This window comes from Atractosteus spatula, chromosome 13, assembly GCF_055471065.1.
Source record: "Atractosteus spatula isolate fAtrSpa1 chromosome 13, fAtrSpa1.hap1, whole genome shotgun sequence".
Classification (NCBI taxonomy): Eukaryota; Metazoa; Chordata; class Actinopteri; order Semionotiformes; family Lepisosteidae; genus Atractosteus; species Atractosteus spatula.
Window position 1 is genome coordinate 39,834,447 of NC_142718.1, and position 18,340 is coordinate 39,852,786.

An 18,340-nucleotide genomic window follows, 5' to 3' on the forward strand; every position below is an offset into this window, starting at 1 on the left:
TCTTGGGAAGAAATAAAGCCAGTTGACCAAATTAAATGTGAGGACCTGGCTGATCAACATGAATAGAGGTGTAAGTGATTCCTGGTCAGCTGTTCCCAGGACCTGCAGGGGCTTTTCCTCTGAAGCACACCCAGATTCTGAATGGAGCTAATGACTTGATCGGTTGCCTGTTTTTGCTGCGTCTTCAATGTTTAAAAAAATAAACCTAAGCTTTAAGCGTATATATCTACACTTGGGTCTGACATTTCAGTCCATGCAGTGTGAAATCTTGAGTTTGTAGTTTTTTACTGAAGTGTTGTCTACTGGGATCTTCTCAGCACTGGTCACAGGTAGTGATAAGCCACAATCGGGTAATATGGTCAATATTAACACTTCTGGCTTCAGCACACGGTGCACTGTGACTATGTGTTGTTTCTGTAAGTCAGCTGTACATGTTACATAAATGCTCAATTTTCAATAAGCTCTTCCTAAGGTATGACTTCTATCAAACCTCTTTGCAGATTCTAATATTGTAGTGGTGTTCTCGTGAGGGCACCGGCTGCAACTGTTTATCATATATGGACATGAAGTCACTTTTGATCCATTGCAGAGAGTCCTGGGATAGTCATGGGTCTTTAATTGTGTGTTATGTAAGCATGCCCCTCTGTTTCCTCAGCCGTCCGCTGTCCGCCAAGAGAAGCCCAACAGGAAGCAGTGTGTCCAGAAGTAAGGAGACTATTATTTGTTTCTGTATCACAGGTCCTTTCTCTGTCTTGACTAGATATAACCCTTTTAAACCTTCCTATTATTTGACTGTTTCCCGAGTCTGATAGGCTAAGTGAGGTTATCAGAAGAGTTGACGTAAACTGTGTTTGAAATGTCTTTATAACAAAGAAAAAGGTGGTGCTCTGCACTTGAACACCAGAATGAGCAAAAGAGAATCAGGAAAGCTACAAAGCGGAGGCGGCCATTTGGAAGTAGTTAATTGATTCAGGCACCTCATCCAGATGTTTCCTGAAGGAAGCCAGGGTTCTCAACAACATAAAAGGGTAGCTTGTTCCACTCTCCCACAACCTTTGGGTAATGTGTTCTAATAAAGCATAGCTTGGATTTCCTGAGCTTCAGATTTCCTGGGGGCAGTGGACACAACAGCAAATCTGGACCGCATTTAAATAAGGTTACCCTGGTATTCCACAGCACTGCGGTGCCATTCTTTATCGCAGCGCGTACGTTCATTCTAGTTCTCCCTCCCCTGGGTCGCTGCCACCCGCCTGAGCCTCTCCCCCTTCTCCCCGACAGCCTCCTCGGTGAGCTCCAAGCCGGCCGCCACGCCGGGCGCCCTGCAGCGCTCCCGCAGCGACATCGACGTCAACGCCGCCGCCAGCTCCAAGTCCAGGATGGCCACGGTGCCCTCCGCCGCGCCCTTCAGCTCCGCCGCGGCCCTGCCTCCTGGCTCCTACGCCTCCTTAGGTAACCTCTCCGTTCCTCGGCCGTCCCGGCCCCTGGTGCGCCGCAGGCTGCGCGGCCGAGCCCTTTCGTCTGTGCTCATCTCACTCTGCCCGACTGCCGACAGACTCATGACTGACTTTCATGGCTCAACTAGACAATGAATAACCTTGCCGGCCACCAGAAAGCAGACAGATAGTGCTGTTGGGAATAAAGACCTTTAAAGCCTTGGTCTACAGGCTTCCCTTTCTACAGTTTCTTTTTTGAAGACTTCAGTACATGGTTATGCTGCTGATCACAGGGTGCTTTGGAGAGTGGCGTGTTGAGGGACTGACTGGTGACTTTTAAACAAGCTGCAGTTACCGTAAGATCTGTGGAATACTGTTCCCTAATAAAAAAAAAAACTGTTCTGTTTCTCAGACCTGGAGCTGTCAGTATAGCACTTTGACATGTCCAGTATAAAGATGCTTCTTCCAGCTGTAACACTGGGTTCCTGTTCAAGTTTAATAATTCACCTTGTTTGTTCCCATCACAGCCTTCTGACTTCCAAATGCACTCCCTCCCCAACGTTAACTGCGTGTTAAAAAATAAATGCTAACAGGAAGTCGTTTTACAGCATGGGAAATCTGAATTTGTCAACTTGCAAGTTTCTTGGGAAAATGGGTAAACCTCCTTGGTTGTGAATGGTCACTTTGATTTAGATACTGTTTTAATTCCCTGTCATTTGGTGCATTAGAACATTTGTAGCCCAAACTAGCCCCCCCCCCTGCTTGCTGCTAATCCATACTAATTTTTCCCTGTTAACCCTCTTCCCACTTTTCTTGTTTTTGCTTGAAGATGGTACACCCACTAAATCAGAGGGTAAGATGTTTGTTTTTGTACCAAGTCTGTCAACTAATCTGTATTCTTCTTGGTTTATTCCCTCAGTAAATGCATACTACATACCTGGTACTCATCTGTGGAGAGCGTCACTCTGCATGGTCTGTCTGCATGGTTGTGCCCCCTCTGTGATTTAGAAAGCGCACGACCCCTCTTCAGATAGTTTCTCCACTTCTGTCCAGTCTAAACTTTAGACAGGCCTTAGGTTTTTTTTTTTGTTCCAAAATTCACATTTTTTGTGATGCACTTTCTTAGAACTTCTTAAATCTTCACTTTGCCGTGTGGGCTAAACCAGTGTTGAGTAATGTAAAGGTGCTGAGGTCTCTCCATTAAAAAATCTCCAGAACGTGTTAAGTCCTTTACAGTTCCCTCAGTGTTGTGTATTTGTCTGTGTTCTGTGTCAGTACATGTGACAAAACAGCACCTCTGTGGCGTGTATGATATCTTTATGTGCGCTACAGTGAATCCTAGAGCTAAGGCTTGGAAATGATTCTCGGAGCAGAATTGATTTGTGATTTGGCCACTTGTTATTCTGAAGTGAGAACAGCAGTGGTGTACTAATGATTCGCTCTTTACATACAAGCGTATACGCCTCTGGGCCCCTGTGACACTCCTCCAGCTTCACTGACAGAGTGTGGAAATGATCAGGGCACGGTCTTGGGATCTGTAGAGATCTCCTTGGGACTGATTCAAGAGAGGCAGACCCTGCGATTGCAACACTGCGCTTGATTTCAGTTAATAACAACATGCGCATATACAGTAACAGTAGTTTTGTTTTGTTTTCTGGTGTGAAGTTGGATATTTAACTCTTGCCTTTTTGAGGCACTGAGCATTCACAGCGACTGAAGGGTATTAAACAACACCATAAATCTGAAGGTTGTTCCTGATCACATGCATGCTGTATACAGTTGCAGCTGTACGTACCAGTGAAAATAGACAAATTATGCGTCTGTATTTTAAGATAGATTCTTGAATCTGAGAATGTAACTAGTGTGAGTATGATTTTGTGCCGATTCACAGTGAGTGTGTTCTGAACAGTTTGTGTCTGGTTTGCTGACCTTGAGCGTGTGTTGGCTCATTTGCTCCGAGAGTAAGGCCTAAAAAAACCCATACAGATCACATTACAGGCAGTAATGAGTGGATTTTCACCCGACCTACTTCCTTCTTTTTGCGAAATGGTGAGGCGCAGTAAAAATTGTGTGCATTTTGGTTTATTAGCGTTACCTTCAAATGAATAGCTATGGTGTTCATGTTATTTCAGATCTCTTCATCGTGATTTTATGGTTACAATTCATATTTTCGTGCAGGAAAGTCTTGTGCTTCCTGCTTTTCCCACAGGTCTAAATGAAAAGTTGTGGAAATGCTCATGCTGTACGTATTTTGATCCTCTTTGTCATTACAATTTAAAACCTGTACCTAATGGAAATCTTTCAAATTAATTAGTGGTGTCCATGCACATTTAAGGTATATTAAGGTATATTTTCCATTGACATTTCAGTATTATTGGCCAATCTGTGGTCATTATTTTCCGCCTTCCCTCCTGTAATCCAAGAGGATGAGGCACCTTTCCTTCCTGGTCTACAAGAACCCATGTAGGTCTCTCTGTTCTCACGACTGTCAGCAGACATTTCTCTATCAGCCTGTTATCATAGGAATCTCTCTTCCCTGTCACATCTTGCACAGCGACACCAAAATGACATGGTAGAAAACTGGAAAACAGGAGGATATTGCTTATTGGACTCCATCTGACCTAAGAGTAGTGGATAGAAGGATTACGTTCCTGCTCTGGAGCCAAGAAATTATCGCAGTGAATTTCTTTTGCTCCAGTGAAATGTTTTTCTTTTCCTTTGCATTTAAATTGTGTGCATTTCACATTGTGAAACATGCAAATAAAAAGCCTGTATACAAGGTTGGCACCGAAAAACACTACGCTGAGCACAAAGGCAGAAAATGGACGTTCTCGTAAATTGTAGCTACTTCCTTCTTCCCTCCTGCTGACTGTGATCAGTGAGTAATGCTTATTGTAATACTGATCCCTGATCACATAAAAAAATAAATTAATCTGTACCTTGGATTTTGGTAGATCATTCATTTCATGTTTGTGGCAGAGAAGGTATGAATAGGCTTCTGAATTCCTCCTTGATTATGAAAGCTGAGTCACTAATGACTTACTGTATGTTCCTCTGCCTGACCTAAAGTGTAAACCATCTTCTTGTCCAGGGACAAGATAGTTGTTTGTTTTCCTCAGAGGCGGGTTCACTGATGTATTAATATTATTTTTCACATACAGTAGTTCAGCACTGCAGACAGAGTACACAGCTTAGATGTTTTTTCTTAGTTAACACTTAAGGGTATGTGTGAAGTTACATTTAACCTAAATAATGAACCTGTGGTTTTTATTTTTCACTAAGTTAGAGAGTGGCGAGTCAGTTGAAAACACATGAACTATTTACCGATGGCACTACTACTGATGCAACTGCATTTCATTTTGATTGACCTCCCCTGGGTTGTCTATATTTTAGTATTATTAGTGCTGTTTAATCTTGTAGCTCAAGGTGATTTCAATTTCAGCACAGGATTGCATTCATCTACTAAGATCTGCTATGGAACCATGATCTGGAGCACTATTTCAAGTTTAAGGATTAGTAGTATCAATGTGTAATGAATCTGTGATATTTTGTTCCTGTTTTTGGTAGGCCTCTCTTTGATGGCATTGGTGTTAATCAACAGCTTTTCAGTTTCATCTGTGCCACAGGACCTGTGTGAAATACTGTGTGATCAAACACTGTATGCAATGTGTATTTGTATTTTTTGTCGTGCCTGTTGGTAAAAGTCCTATATGTGTGTTCCCTCAAACCAAATCTATCTGAAGCTGGTAATGGTAATTCTCATGTGTGTCTTTCAAAGCACAGGAGGATGAATTTTGTGATTGACCTCTCCGGTTGTCGCCCCCTTCAGGCCGAGTGCGCACCAGACGCCAGAGCTCGGGCAGCGCCGTGGGGGTGAGCACTACACCCACAGACAGCAGGGGGCGCAGCAGAGCCAAGGTGGCGTCACAGTCTCAGCGTGAGTACGCAGCCCGTCTCTTGAGCAGCACAGCCAGCACCTGCTCGTGTTACAAACATCTGGAGCTGCCTTAACCTAGAGGCTTTACAGCTGTCAGAAGAACTGTTTGGTTTTTTCTGTCAGTGGATTTGTTTTAACATGGGAACAAGTAAAGGTTTATTCCATGCTGAAAAGAGAAGGACACGCAACATTTTGGCTGTGGAGCCTTCTTTGGGTGTGAGAAGAAGGCTCCACAGCCGAAACATTGTTTCCTTTCTTCTCTTTTCAGTATGGAATAAACCTTTACTTGTTCCTTTACAGCCTACGCATGCTGACGCAGCTCCCTACTTGAACTTGTTTTAAAATAAGTACAATCTAAATTTCAGATCCCGTATTTAATCAGGGCTATTTCCCACTTAAAAAGCTAATTTGTCCAAACTAAAAAAAAAAAACATTGCATCCCCTTAGCAGACCCAGTTATATTCAGCATTCCAGCATGTACTGTAGAAGACTCCAGGACACATGAGCTGCAGTATCTCTGTTGACCAGTGTATAACCAGCATACCTTTTAAAATAGAAATGCACTGCTAACAGAGTCTCCTGCACTCACGTGCTGAGATCAAAGCATCCAAGCAAATGTGGCGTGCTCAGTCACATCTGAATGCAGTGCTGGGTTTTTCTTCTTTCGCTGACTGAGTTGTGTGTAACAAGCTGATTCTTGCTGTCCTCCGACTTGCTTTGCTTAAAAAGGATCCAGATCAGCTAACCCGGCTGGTGGTAAGCCTCTCTTGCTGTCCTAGGAAGTTCCCGCTGTAGTTTTTCTGCATGGCCACACGCAGCTTTCTCTTCCTACCTGCCCTTCTCCTTGGTAACAGAGATCGCATGGGGCTGCATGATGCATTACATTTCAGCTGCATGGTTTTGCAATCGTCAAAAGTCATTTCTAGTAAAAGCCATGGGTTCCTGCATGCTTCATCTTTTTTGTGTAGTTGGTAAGTTCCCCTGCAACACAGTTAGGTCCAGGTTTCCAGCCCCTGCATGATTGTCTTGAACCTTTAATTTTCCTGCTTTTAACGAGTTAAATTTCTGTAAATTTGGATGTTATTATGATGTTATTGTAGGAGGTAACACTACTGTTGCAAATTGAATGTCTGTTGTTCTTTTTCATTGAATTCATCACGTACTGTACTGATAGTGTCCAATGGCATAGTTAGAGTGAGACTGCGATTTCGGCAGATTGTTGGTTTTGGTTGTTTACCATGGAAATCAGTTGTGTCTGGGACAGGCCAGTCCCAAATGTAATTGACACTTCTGACTAAGCAACGAAGCTGCAAGTCAGTGACGCAATAAAAAAAATGTTGTAATAGCTGGGTCACTTCACTAGCCGAATGTGTCCGGGGCTGCCCAAGCAGGACACGGAGTTGACCGAGTTGGGATCAGGCAGCCAGGGCTTTCCCGGATCTGCTGGCCGAGCTCGCAGCTCTGCAGGCACGCTCTGCAGGATCCCGAACAGTCTGTCTCATTCTCTCCTGAGAGGGTGTGAGACTGGCTGTCCAGCGAGCCCGAGCCTTAAACAGTTCTGACAGTTGTCCAATACCGATTCCAAATTGTTTGGAAAATTTTGCCCTACTTTTAAGAAGGACTTTAAGAAGTAAGAAATGACCTTGTAGGTGAATGAACACGCATTAAAACCCTGCCGCGGTAAGGCTCTGCGCCATCGCGTCCCGTGTGAGCATGACTGCGAGGGCCACTCCCAGCAGCCCCCCCTGCAGCCGGCCGTGACCTGGAAGTGTTCCTGGGAGCTGGTGCAGGGGAGGGAAGTCTCCGCACCGCGGCCCTGTAGCTGTCCTCTCGCGCTGACCTCCGCCTCGGCTCTCCCTGTTTCCAGCCGGCAGCCGCTCCAGCTCCCCCGGGAAGCTCCTGGGCCACGCTTACGGACGGACGACACGGGCCGCGGCATCCGCCACCCCCTCGGACAAGCGGAGCAAGATCCCCCGCAGCCAGGGCTGCAGTCGGGAGACCAGCCCCAGCAGACTGGGAATAGGTAAGGACACGGGGCCGAGACCTGGAGCATCGCAGCGCAGGTGTAAGAGCCCCTCACGTCTCTCTCTGCTCAGGCTTCCTCCTGCACAGACCTGCACCTGCACTGGGCACAGGGAGGACCGCTGGTGTGACTGTTGCTAAATACAGCCTGCCTCTCCAGGGCACTAGCTTTACCTCAAGGAGTATTCTCATCATAATTCCTTACACTTACAGACAGTAGCACTTTTCTGGATACTCCCCTCAAAGCGCTTTCCAGGTAAAAGGGGACTCCCCTCCGCCACCACCGATGTGTAAGGGCCTGAATAAGAAGGAAGTGGCCGGTGTTTTGACAGTAAGGCTTCTTCCCGAGAGCAAAGCAGTGCTCTCTATTGTTGTGGCAATCTGACACTCTGACGGCATCATTTGTAAAGGGCTTTGACCATCCCAGTGCAAACAACAAATCAAGTTTTATCTTACAGGAGAGATCTCAATTAGAGCTCCGTTAGAAGCATCATTTTTTCCTAAATTAATCATACCGGCACACCGGCAGGGCTATGAAAGAGGGGAAGAGGCAGGGCTCGTTGTCCTGCAATACACTGGAGATGTGCAATGTAGCTGATGTGCTGTTTGCTTTTCTGAATTAATGTGTGCGCATATTTCAGTGATCAATGTAATTGATCACCTGTGGGACTATTAAACTGCCACCTTCCATCTCAGCTTCTCATCAGTGTGGAACCAAGTGCTGTTATCCATATCGCTGAGATCACCGTATCTGTCAGCTCATTACAAGAAATACTGTCATCACAGCATCCGGAGGACTGTGAAACACTTGCTGCGTTTTTTAATTGGGCTGCTGAGAAACCGTTATAAAAGTGACTCTCTTTGCTAGATGCAGAGCTGCGTAATTATAATGAGTTCATTGCCTTATTTATTGAAAAGCAGTTTTTGCACAAAATGAGGTCTGTAAGAGCTCCAGAGTGTGTTCAGGTGTTCTGTTGTTATTTTGACATATGGCTCAGCTATAGCACCTGTCTTGCCACCAGCCTATGCCTTATTGCAAAAGTATATTTTCAGTTGACTCATTTTTGCACATTTGTTTAAGAATAGAGATCTGGCTTTTCTTAAGTTAATAGTTCATGATTACAAATTATTGGTGCAATATTTTTAATAGTGATATTAATATAGTAATATTACTGCTTTGTTTTCCTTTCACAAGAAACTGTGTGGTAAAATGACACCATCAAGTGAAGTTCTGCAATTCATTGGCTAATAGCTTTTTTGTTACTGTGGTTTGTGCAGTACTTTCTTTTCATAGTGAAACACTGACTAGGCAGCTGTGTCTGTCGTATCTCCACGAGTGAAAGAGCACTCTTAAACCTTGTTCTCAAGGTTAGAAAATGGACTTTGTATTTTTTCTGAAATCCGGTGCTTTGAGGAAAGCATTATATCCATTTCTGTTAAAAGGAAACAAAAAAATCAGTTTTGGTTGTAATTACAATTACAATTAATTACGCTTCACAAAATCTCAGGTCTGGCCTTCTTGCGCTGTCCAGTGGGTTTGCTCGGTTACTAACGTCTCAGAAACGCCCCCCTCTGTCCACTCAGCCCTGTGTGCGATGCTGGCTTCTCTAACCCCCCTAACCTGTGTTTCTAAAGCCTGGGTGTGTGAGGAAACCTGTTCACCTTGTCTGCTGCTCTTCCCCACTGCACGCTAGCACGGAGCAGCCGCATCCCTCGACCCAGCTTGAGTCAGGGGTGCAGCCGCGACACCAGTCGTGAGAGCAGTCGAGATACGAGCCCCGCTCGGGGCTTCGCTCCGCTGGGTGAGTACATGACGGCGCTGGAGCTCCACCCCCCACCTCAACCCCACCCCCTCTGCGCAGCCAATCCCAGTGGCCCTGGCTCTCGTTGCCAGGGAGACTGGTGCCGCCTTCTTTTCTGAGCTCTCCTTTCCCTTCCTCTCCCACCCCGTCTCTGCATGCACTACTTTCTTTGGCCCCTGCTCTAAAGACCGTGCTGAGGAGCATCTCAGAAGAGGACGCAGCCCCCCTGTATCCAATCACAGGGCACGGACCTCCGTAAATAGCAGACAGAGTGCAACGAAAGCAAACTTCTTAAACCAGAAAAACTTGCTTGCATTATAAACAGTACATCTTTTAGTAATACTTGAATCGTAATGTGCTTCTTAAGTTTTCTTTTTTTTTAATGAGGTGTGGTGTGAGTTTTTCCTAATTATTAAAACCACTGAGTTTTTCTAAATTTTAGAGGACAGCCCTTGAATCTTTCTGTGGTACAGTAGTTCTGGGGTGGTGGAAAGTGTCTTGAGTGATAGAGAGAAGGGACCTCAGGGCATTTTAAGTCAAGAACTCATCACTTTGTCTTTCACACAGCTCACAGGCACTGCAGCTTTTGTTTAAGGACAGAATGATCTTTGCTTCTGCTTCGTTGACCTTTACTGACTGCGTGAGCTTGCTAGTACTGAACATTTGATAAGTGTAAACTTTAAATTGTGCACACAGGATGCCTTGTGTACTTCTGTCTTTAGGACAGTAAAATCAACAACAACAGCTTCAAAGTGCAAATATGTTCCCCGAGATGTTGGGAGATTTAATTTTTTTCTTTGTTTACCTAACAGTCATTGAGAACACAGGGATTTTTTGATGATGAAGTTTGTCTTGCGTGTGCAACGCTTTAAAAAAGTTTTGTACAAATGTTTTCTGTAAGCCTGCATTTTAATGTTTCTCATTATTAGTCAAAAGATACACATTTCTTTACTGTCTTGTTGTTAGACACCTACACTTAAGTTTTAAGGCTTTTTGCTTGAGTTTGTTCAACTCAGATTGCACAGTTTGTTCCACTCATCACACGAATTCAGGCTGAAATGAGTGAAAACTAGTTTCCACACCTCGTCTGTTCTGTACCTTTAAATTCGTTTTGACGCCCCTCGTGAGCACACAATGCAATAAATCCAGCTCTGGAGTCCGAATAACCTTGGAGTTTTCTCGATCTCGGTTATAGAAAGCAATTGAATACCCACGCGTCTTTGAGACGTGCTGGGTGTCTTCCGAGCAGTCACCTGGGAACTGCAGAGGCCTCTGGTGCTTGTGAGCGCAGCCTTTCTTACCTGGGCAACAGGTGTGACGTTAACCAGGAAGCATGGTTGCATCATTGTGATGTTGTAGATGTAGGTGTCTCATGGCGTTTCTGCATGTTGCTGCATCTCGTTCCCGGTGGGCCGTCAGCCCTGCAGGGGCAGAGCGTGTGACACTAACCCCCGCGGTATTGCCCTCCGTTTCCTTGCAGCCTCCCGACGTCACTCCCGGTCCACCAGCGCCCTCTCCACGGCCGACTCTGTGGGCCCGTCAGGTGATCCGCGGCTAGCCACTTGCATGCCCGTCCATGTCCACCCCTTCACCTCACTAGTGGCTGCAGAGGCCAGGGCTGCAGCTGGCATGTGCTCCTGGTGTCTGGAGCCCCCCCCCCAGCGAGAGCTTGCCCCTCACACTGCGGAGGACGGAGGCAGCAGGGAACGCGCCTCGAAAGTCCTCTTCAGCGTGTGAAGGGTTAAGTTCCAGCTGGAGTCATTTTGTTTTGCCGTTTTGCATTTCTTTTTTTTTTTCCAAGCTCTTGCGTTCTGATTTAAAAGAATTTTGTGCTTCTAAATGGGGTTTTGTTTTGCCCCTCGTCCCCTAGTCTTGTTGGTCACCAGCCTGCTGTGACTGTGACCCTCCTAGAGGTGAAGCACAGTTGGCTCTATGCTGAATAGGGAGTAGTTGGTTGGGGGTCATCTCTGGGGTTCAGACAGTGCAGCGCCCCCCTGTGGCCTCGCAGGAGGTGCTGTCAGTGAAGGACACGCCTCTTCTCCTGTACAGTACTGCGCCCCGGTGGGCTCAAAGTGGGCAGGTCAGAGGAGTGTGCCTGCACTTCCTCATTTCCAAAGTCCAGAGGGTCTATAACAGTGAAAAATTCTAATTTGAAGAGCAAAAAAACGACAAAAGGGATTTCGTTTGGACAAAAACCTAGTAAAAGCATTTCAATTTGTAGGATTTCTCTAGAAGCACTTAAGTACTCCGTTTCACTTTTGTAAAGAGCAAAAGTAATTTAATTTGGTGCCACTACTTTATATAATTTATCATGTTGTCCTCATAGTTTATAAGTAGCAAATCGTCTTATTTTTGTTGTTTAGGCAATGTATTGCAATATCAACTAAGATAAAGTGCCAAATGAATTAAGCAATGTAAGTTACAAACAGTGTAGCATAGCTGTTGAGGTGGATTTGTTCTGTTTCTTTTCGATGTAAAGTGGACTAATGATTCAGTAAAACATATATAAAATGATCTTGTATCTTGTTGTCTGTGAAGAACAAATCGGTGCCAGTTGTTTTAAGTCCCACTGTCCCTTTTTGTCTGAGCTACTGTTTTGTATTGTATTTTATGCTGTTTTACAGTTGAGAGAGCTTTCAATAATAGTACATCAATCACATTACCTAAAAAGACTTAGTTTCTCTCCAGTCTGTTGAAGAAAAGGTTGTTTCATGTTTTCATTTTGTTTGTGAGACCGGATTCTGGCTTTCCCTATAAATGCCGATACATTTGTACATCGGCTACATGCATAGACACCATTGCTTTTCAGTTCCTTTACTTTGAACATTTGCTTTCAGCTTTGAGCATTGTTTCATCTTTCAGTGTACAGTGCTTTGGTTTGTGTCACAATATACTGCAATATACTTCCTTACAACGGCATCCATATTTTGTTCTGCCACATTCTTAGTACTTAAAGCAATGGATGATTTAACGTTTCATGAACCTGGAATTGTCAGAGAAGGAATTTATTTCCTTGCTTTGCGTGTAGGCTTCTGACCGTCTGGGTTAAACTGTAAGTAACTTACTAGTATTGCTATTAAAAGGACTCTGACATGAAGCTCTAAATGTTGGTTTACTCAAGCTAATGTTCTCAGAATTTTCTGTGAGCAGTGGAGACAGTCTGTACATACTGTACCCGTATGTGTGGTTCATAGATTTTTCAAAGCTTGTATAAGTCACATTGGGAAAGGTAATGCAATTCCCAGCTTTTACCAGCCCAAAAATTTGAAAACCGTTTTGAGAATTTGTTTTTTCTAAAATGTAGTTCTTGAACTTTGATTGTGGCAAAAAATTCTCAGTGCGTTTAAGTTTGTGATTTAGCTGTGCTCATCTTCATTTTATTTTTAAGCTCATTCGCTTCTTTTCTAGTTTGGCAAGGACAACGTGACATTTTGTATTTGTTTTTATTTGCAAGACAGAGACGGATTGCCCCCTCTCTTTCTCGGTTTGAGTTTCACTGGGTGTTTTTGCTTCCCGCCTGCTAGATCGGTTCGGACTGGCCCACCAAGCTCGTATCTCGGCTTCAGTGAATGCCATGAGGGTCCTCAACACCAGCACGGAGGTCGAGGCTGCTGTCGCGGACGCCTTGGTGAGATTCTCTGCTGGATATCGAGCTGGCTTTCTGCATTTTAGTCATGTCTGTTATTTTGTAATTGTTCATCAGTGGCCCATCAAGTCGGGAGTTTTTGTCCTAAGCTTTCTTCTTTTATGTTGGAATTCAGTTAGTCAGCATTTTATCATCTTAGTACTTCTGGTCGAAAGAAACTGTAGATTCTAAGGGGCGATGAACGATAGACAAATTTAGGTTGTGTAATCTGTCATCATTTTCCAAGATTGATTTCCGAGATAGAAGAAATTTTGATCTGTCCGAGTTTCAGTCCAGCACGTAACAAGAATGCTGGTGGAGGTCTCGTATGTCTGTGGAAACATGGAGGTGCTATCTTAAAATCTGAAAATATTTGGTAACGCTTTATTTGAATGTTGCAGCACAAGAGCTTAATAATCCCTTCATAGCTGCTCCCCAAGACGTTGTAATCACATGCATAATGCTTTACAGGGACATGAGCGACTGATACATCCTGGGCATAAGACGCCCTGACATTTGTTTTAGCATTGCATCGTACCAAGCGCAGTTATGAAGCACCAACGTGCAGCAACGTTTCAATAAAGCATTACCAAATATTTTATTAGGGTAGTGTCCATGAAACAGTGACGTGTAAAGGCTCTTATACATACTGTAGGTCATTTAAAGTGGGTGATTCAGGACAAATATTTATTCATTTATTTTCAAGTATAATTTGAAAATGACAAAATACCCAGTGAGTCAGTCTTGAAGAGTAATTTAACTGCACCTAGAAAGAGGGGGTGATGGATGCTCTTTTTGAAAAATTGGACAATGATAAGGTACAGTAGTTATAATTCCAATTCAGTAGCTCATTTTATTAGCCTCTGATGGGACAGAACACTCCTGGTTTTCATTGGAGTCTTTGAAATCTTCATTTTTAAGTGTAAAATACCCTGTTTCTGGAGTGGGGGTGGAGGTTTTTGTTATTTTCCATACCTTTTACCAATATGTTCTCCCTTTTCTGCTACAGAGTGTCAATGTTTTATGCACTTTTAACAAAATTCTCTTCACTCTTCCTTCCTTAATTGTTTTAACATCCTCAGCTATTAGGAGACTCCCGGAATAAGGTAGTTGTTTATTTATATATTGTTCTATTTGTGTTTCCATTTCACCCACTAACCACCAAAGGTCTTTCATGCATAAGAGGGTCAGACATTATGGCTAGACAGATTTCTGCAGTCAAGCACAAAAGTAATGTGGTGCTCCTCTTCCCAACACATCTTATCACAAATGACCATATTACTGTAGATCTTTCCTAGGGTGTTCACTTAATAATCAAAGACAATAATTGAGACTTTTCTCTTGAGTTTTCATGTCCCCTGTCCTTTGTGTTTTTGTGTTCTGCAGCTTGGTTTGGAATAATTTACATCTGACACTGATACCACACCCTCTTTATGCCCAGCTGTAGTCTATCACTTGAACTTAAAAATCTTAGTTTTGGATATCGAGAAAAGTGTACAAGTTACATACTGTAACATACAAAAGGAAGCAAAGAAAATGAACCACACTGTAGATCATACTGTACCTTTGTTCATGATTGACTTAATCATTTTATTTCATTATTTTAAGTGGGCATAAGATCTTGGTATCCAGTGAAAGAGCATGTTAATGTAGTCTCTATTTTTTAATGTTTAATTTTGTGCGATAGAAGTATTTTCTTTGATCTCTCGCCAACATTTGTGTTGCATTAGTACTTGTTTCCAAAAGTTTGTTCTTCTTCTTAGACTGTAAAATAGCTGCAAGTGTATCGCTAAGGCTAAATTTTCAATCCAGGTTGTTTCTCAGTGGCTTTTTGTGCAACATAAATGTTTTACTTTTTATCATAACGCCATTTGTTTGTTATTGTTCATTTACACAATTCCATTTAATTTTGTCTACGTCTTCTTTGAACCCGTAATTGAAATTTACAATCTCTATGCAGCTGACAGTGAGGTCAGATTTACCCAATGAAGAACCAGTTATGTTCCCATGATGTTTTGTCCCTATTCCTCCATTTCACTGTGCTTCAAATGTTAACTTTTTCTACATGTTAATTGATCAATAATTCAGGTTTGCCAAGTGCTAGCTCTTTTAAATGAAAGTGACTGCGTTGGATTAGAAGCCTAACTTTCACCATTGTCTTATGGTCTATTTATGAGAAAGGCATTTAAATATTCAGAAAAATGTGTATGCTCCTAATTATATGTTTTAATACAAAACTATTTTGGAGGATCTGTCTGTTCTTCCACCTGCATTTAAACCTGCTTTAATGCATACCTAGATTTAATCATTTAAACACAGTGAAGACATTTAGCCCTGCGGGGTGAGTCTTGCATTAGTAAAGCATTAATAACACATTGCATTTTTAATTAATTTCATTGCTGCTAATTTGCAGCATAGTTTGAATTTCAGTTTCACACAAGATTTCCTGTCCGATGTAACAGGAATAATCTGGTGTTGGTATAAATCTGCATGTTCAGTGTTTGATTTTAGCTTGAAGTGACAGTTGAGCAAGGTAGCGCTCTCAGACCCATCCAGTTGGCTTGCTTCTGGCTGGAATATTACAGGGACAGCCAGTGTGTCTTCAGGTAAGACAGACTGGGCATCAGCTGGGTGGAGATGCTGGGCACTGAGGAAGCCCACGCTGGCTGACACATAGCTTTTGTTCAGAAAAAAAGGAGCAGCCAGTGAACCAAGCTGCATCCAGAGTTACTCTTGCATGGCGGGTCGCCGAGTGAGAGGCTGTGCGTTCTCGTTGTGTGCTGCCGTCGACGCCTTACCCGCCCGCTCCCATCTCAGCAGAGGAAGCCAGTCCGCCGGCGGTACGAGTCTCCCGGGATCTACTCGGACGACGACGCCAACAGCGACGCCTCCAGCGCCTGCTCGGAGCGCTCCTACGGCTCCCGGAACGGGGGCATCCCCCACTACCTGCGGCAGACGGAGGACGTGGCCGAGGTGCTGAACCACTGCGCCAGCTCCAACTGGTCCGAGCGGAAGGAGGGCCTCGTGGGCCTGCAGAACCTGCTCAAGAGCCAGAGGACGCTGAGGTGGGCGCCCCGGGCCGGACAAACGTTTCATCTCGGGTCTTGAGTGGGGGGGAATGTGAGCGCTTTGTGGCGTTCGTGTTCCGTTTTGTCACGTTTTTTTTAAGCGAGAGTCTCTGGAATAGTAGATTACTGTCGAACTGCGGTCCTGGGCTTCTTTAACAGACACAACACTTATCCTTATTCCTTATTTCTTATGCCCTGCAATGTAAGAGTGCTTGGGGGACTCTCCCCTTACTAACTTCATTATCCCTTTCTGAAAGCAAGAAAACACATTTGCCATCCCAGTACAGAGATCATCACAGCTAACAAGCTTTATATCTGGAAATGGCAAGTGATAATGGGCACTGATTTCAAGGCTGCGTAGTGACCCTTGATTTCTGACGCATACGCAGATACCTGTAGGAACAAGTGTGTGTGACACAGGTGTATGATGCAGTACTGCAGGATCCTTCCTGAACATGATTGCCTCACCACACAGACGCAGAGGAGCTTTGTCATTTGCTGGAAACAAAACAACAATTGAAACATTTGTGGTCTATATATATGAATATGTCAAAAATATTCACTATATCAAATAGAACCGAATTGTTTCAAGTTAACATCTGAAGCAGCGTTGTCTCTTATCTCTCGCTCACTCCCTCAGTTATACGTTGTTTATGCAGTATTGTTCTTTCTTTCAGCCGGGTGGAACTGAAAAGACTCTGCGAGATATTCACCCGGATGTTTGCAGATCCTCACAGCAAGGTACTTTCAGCGTTTCCTGTCTCTGAAGTGCGAATGTGCTGGTTTCCTTCTGGGAAGTGTTTAAAAACCAAAATACAAAGCCTTAAAGTTCTAACCCCATGGAGAGAACGATGGTGCACGAGTAGTTTTGATTAATAGCTTGTTGTTTTTTATTGGAAGTTTAATATTGTGAATGTGTTTGTTAGTCTTGGACATTAACAGCAATTGATTCTTATGTTGCATATACACAGGGGTAAATACAGCACTGTGCTAAGAAATAGCTTTTTCTGTACTCACAATGGCCATGAGGGGGCACTGTCTCTCTGTTGGTTTTTCTTATTGCTAGATTTAGATTTCCAGTGCTGATGATGTTGCTGGGAAAGGTACATTCACTATTACTAATGAAGTATTTATCTTGTTGCATGTTCTGCCTTGGTGTGGATTTTAACTTCAGAGAGTAAGTGTGTCTTTTTAATTTATTTCATATAACCCAAAAAAACCCAACCCAACTTTTTTTTTAAACACGTACAATAAGTAATTATATTGCTATTGTCTGCATAACCTAATTCTGATTATGATTATTTTCATACCTGGTGCAATTCAAGAGATTGTGCTCAAGAATCATTCTTCTACAATTGCCTTATTCTTGTTAGGATCCGCTGTATTTTAAAATTTGAAATAAGAAAATAGTTTGTATTTTAATCAAGATTGCATATTTTCCTGTGTCTATCACATTAACTGAAAGATATTTTGCCTCTATTATCAAGTTATTATTAACTGCCCCTGTCACCACTAGCAACTGCTTAATTATATGTATGTGTTTCATTTGTATCTGCCAGGTATTTAGCATGTTTTTAGAGACTCTAGTGGATTTCATCACAATACACAAGGATGATCTCCAGGACTGGCTCTTTGTGCTGCTCACTCAGCTCTTGAAGAAGATGGGTGCAGACTTGCTGGGGTCGGTGCAGGCGAAAGTTCAGAAAGCCCTGGATGTCACTAGGTCAGTGTGATTGGGGGTGTACCTCAACAGACATGTCGGCTGTTGGTTTCCATTTCCTGTCCACTACTGTTTATTGCCCAAACACACTTAGTAATAAAAAAGGTTACAAGCAAGCAGAGGCCATTTGGCTGATCTAACTCATTTGGTTTCTAGTAGCCAAAAAAGTCAGTGGATCTTATCCAGGCATTTCTCGAAAGAAGCCAGATGATTGGTTTTGTCAGCTGGGGCGGATAGTTTGTTAGAGATTCCCACAATCCTTTGTGTAAAGAGGAGACTCCTGTTCTCGGTTCTGAATACACTTCCACCAAGTTTCCTCTTGTCTCCTGGTTTGTGTTTCCGCGCTGATTCTGAACAAGACTAGTGGTTTGAATTTATCAGAGTTCTTGAGGATCCTCAATCCATATGTTTTCTTTTGCAGGGACTCGTTTCCTTTTGATCAGCAGTTTAACATTCTGATGAGGTTTATAGTTGATCAAACACAAACCCCAAACCTCAAAGTAAGTACGCTGACATTTTTGATGATTACAAAAAGACGTTGCACTTAACGCCTAATAACGTTTTATTAAAAAAAGTAAATTATATGTCAGAATATTTAGATTTTTCAAATGCAACTCAGCTGAAATTTTCCGGACGAACATGCACTAGCTGGGTTGTGTGAGAAATAATGATATTCCCAGGGTTTTTCTTAAGATGCTTCTCAGACGACTGCAATTGCTGAAAATGCTGAAGG

At 43.3% G+C, this 18,340-nt stretch overlaps 1 protein-coding gene across 21 annotated transcripts in view; it reads left to right on the forward strand.

Annotated features, from left to right (window-relative positions):
• The window catches only part of clasp1a (cytoplasmic linker associated protein 1a), a 98,970-nt gene that overhangs the window by 59,929 nt on the left and 20,701 nt on the right, over window positions 1-18,340 (forward strand). For 15 of the 21 annotated variants that reach the window (XM_088930384.1, XM_088930385.1, XM_088930388.1 and 12 more), the window contains 10 exons: window positions 656-705; window positions 1,279-1,449; window positions 5,263-5,370; window positions 7,238-7,393; window positions 12,719-12,822; window positions 13,902-13,925; window positions 15,637-15,884; window positions 16,565-16,628; window positions 17,447-17,610; window positions 18,029-18,107. In XM_088930384.1, coding sequence (XP_088786510.1) covers window positions 656-705; window positions 1,279-1,449; window positions 5,263-5,370; window positions 7,238-7,393; window positions 12,719-12,822; window positions 13,902-13,925; window positions 15,637-15,884; window positions 16,565-16,628; window positions 17,447-17,610; window positions 18,029-18,107 — 1,168 coding nt within the window. Of the gene's footprint in view, window positions 1-655; window positions 706-1,278; window positions 1,450-5,262; window positions 5,371-7,237; window positions 7,394-9,086; window positions 9,195-10,674; window positions 10,738-12,718; window positions 12,823-13,901; window positions 13,926-15,636; window positions 15,885-16,564; window positions 16,629-17,446; window positions 17,611-18,028; window positions 18,108-18,340 lie in introns of all 21 variants that reach the window. The other 6 variants (XM_088930386.1, XM_088930399.1, XM_088930405.1 and 3 more) reach the window with 4 other exon arrangements.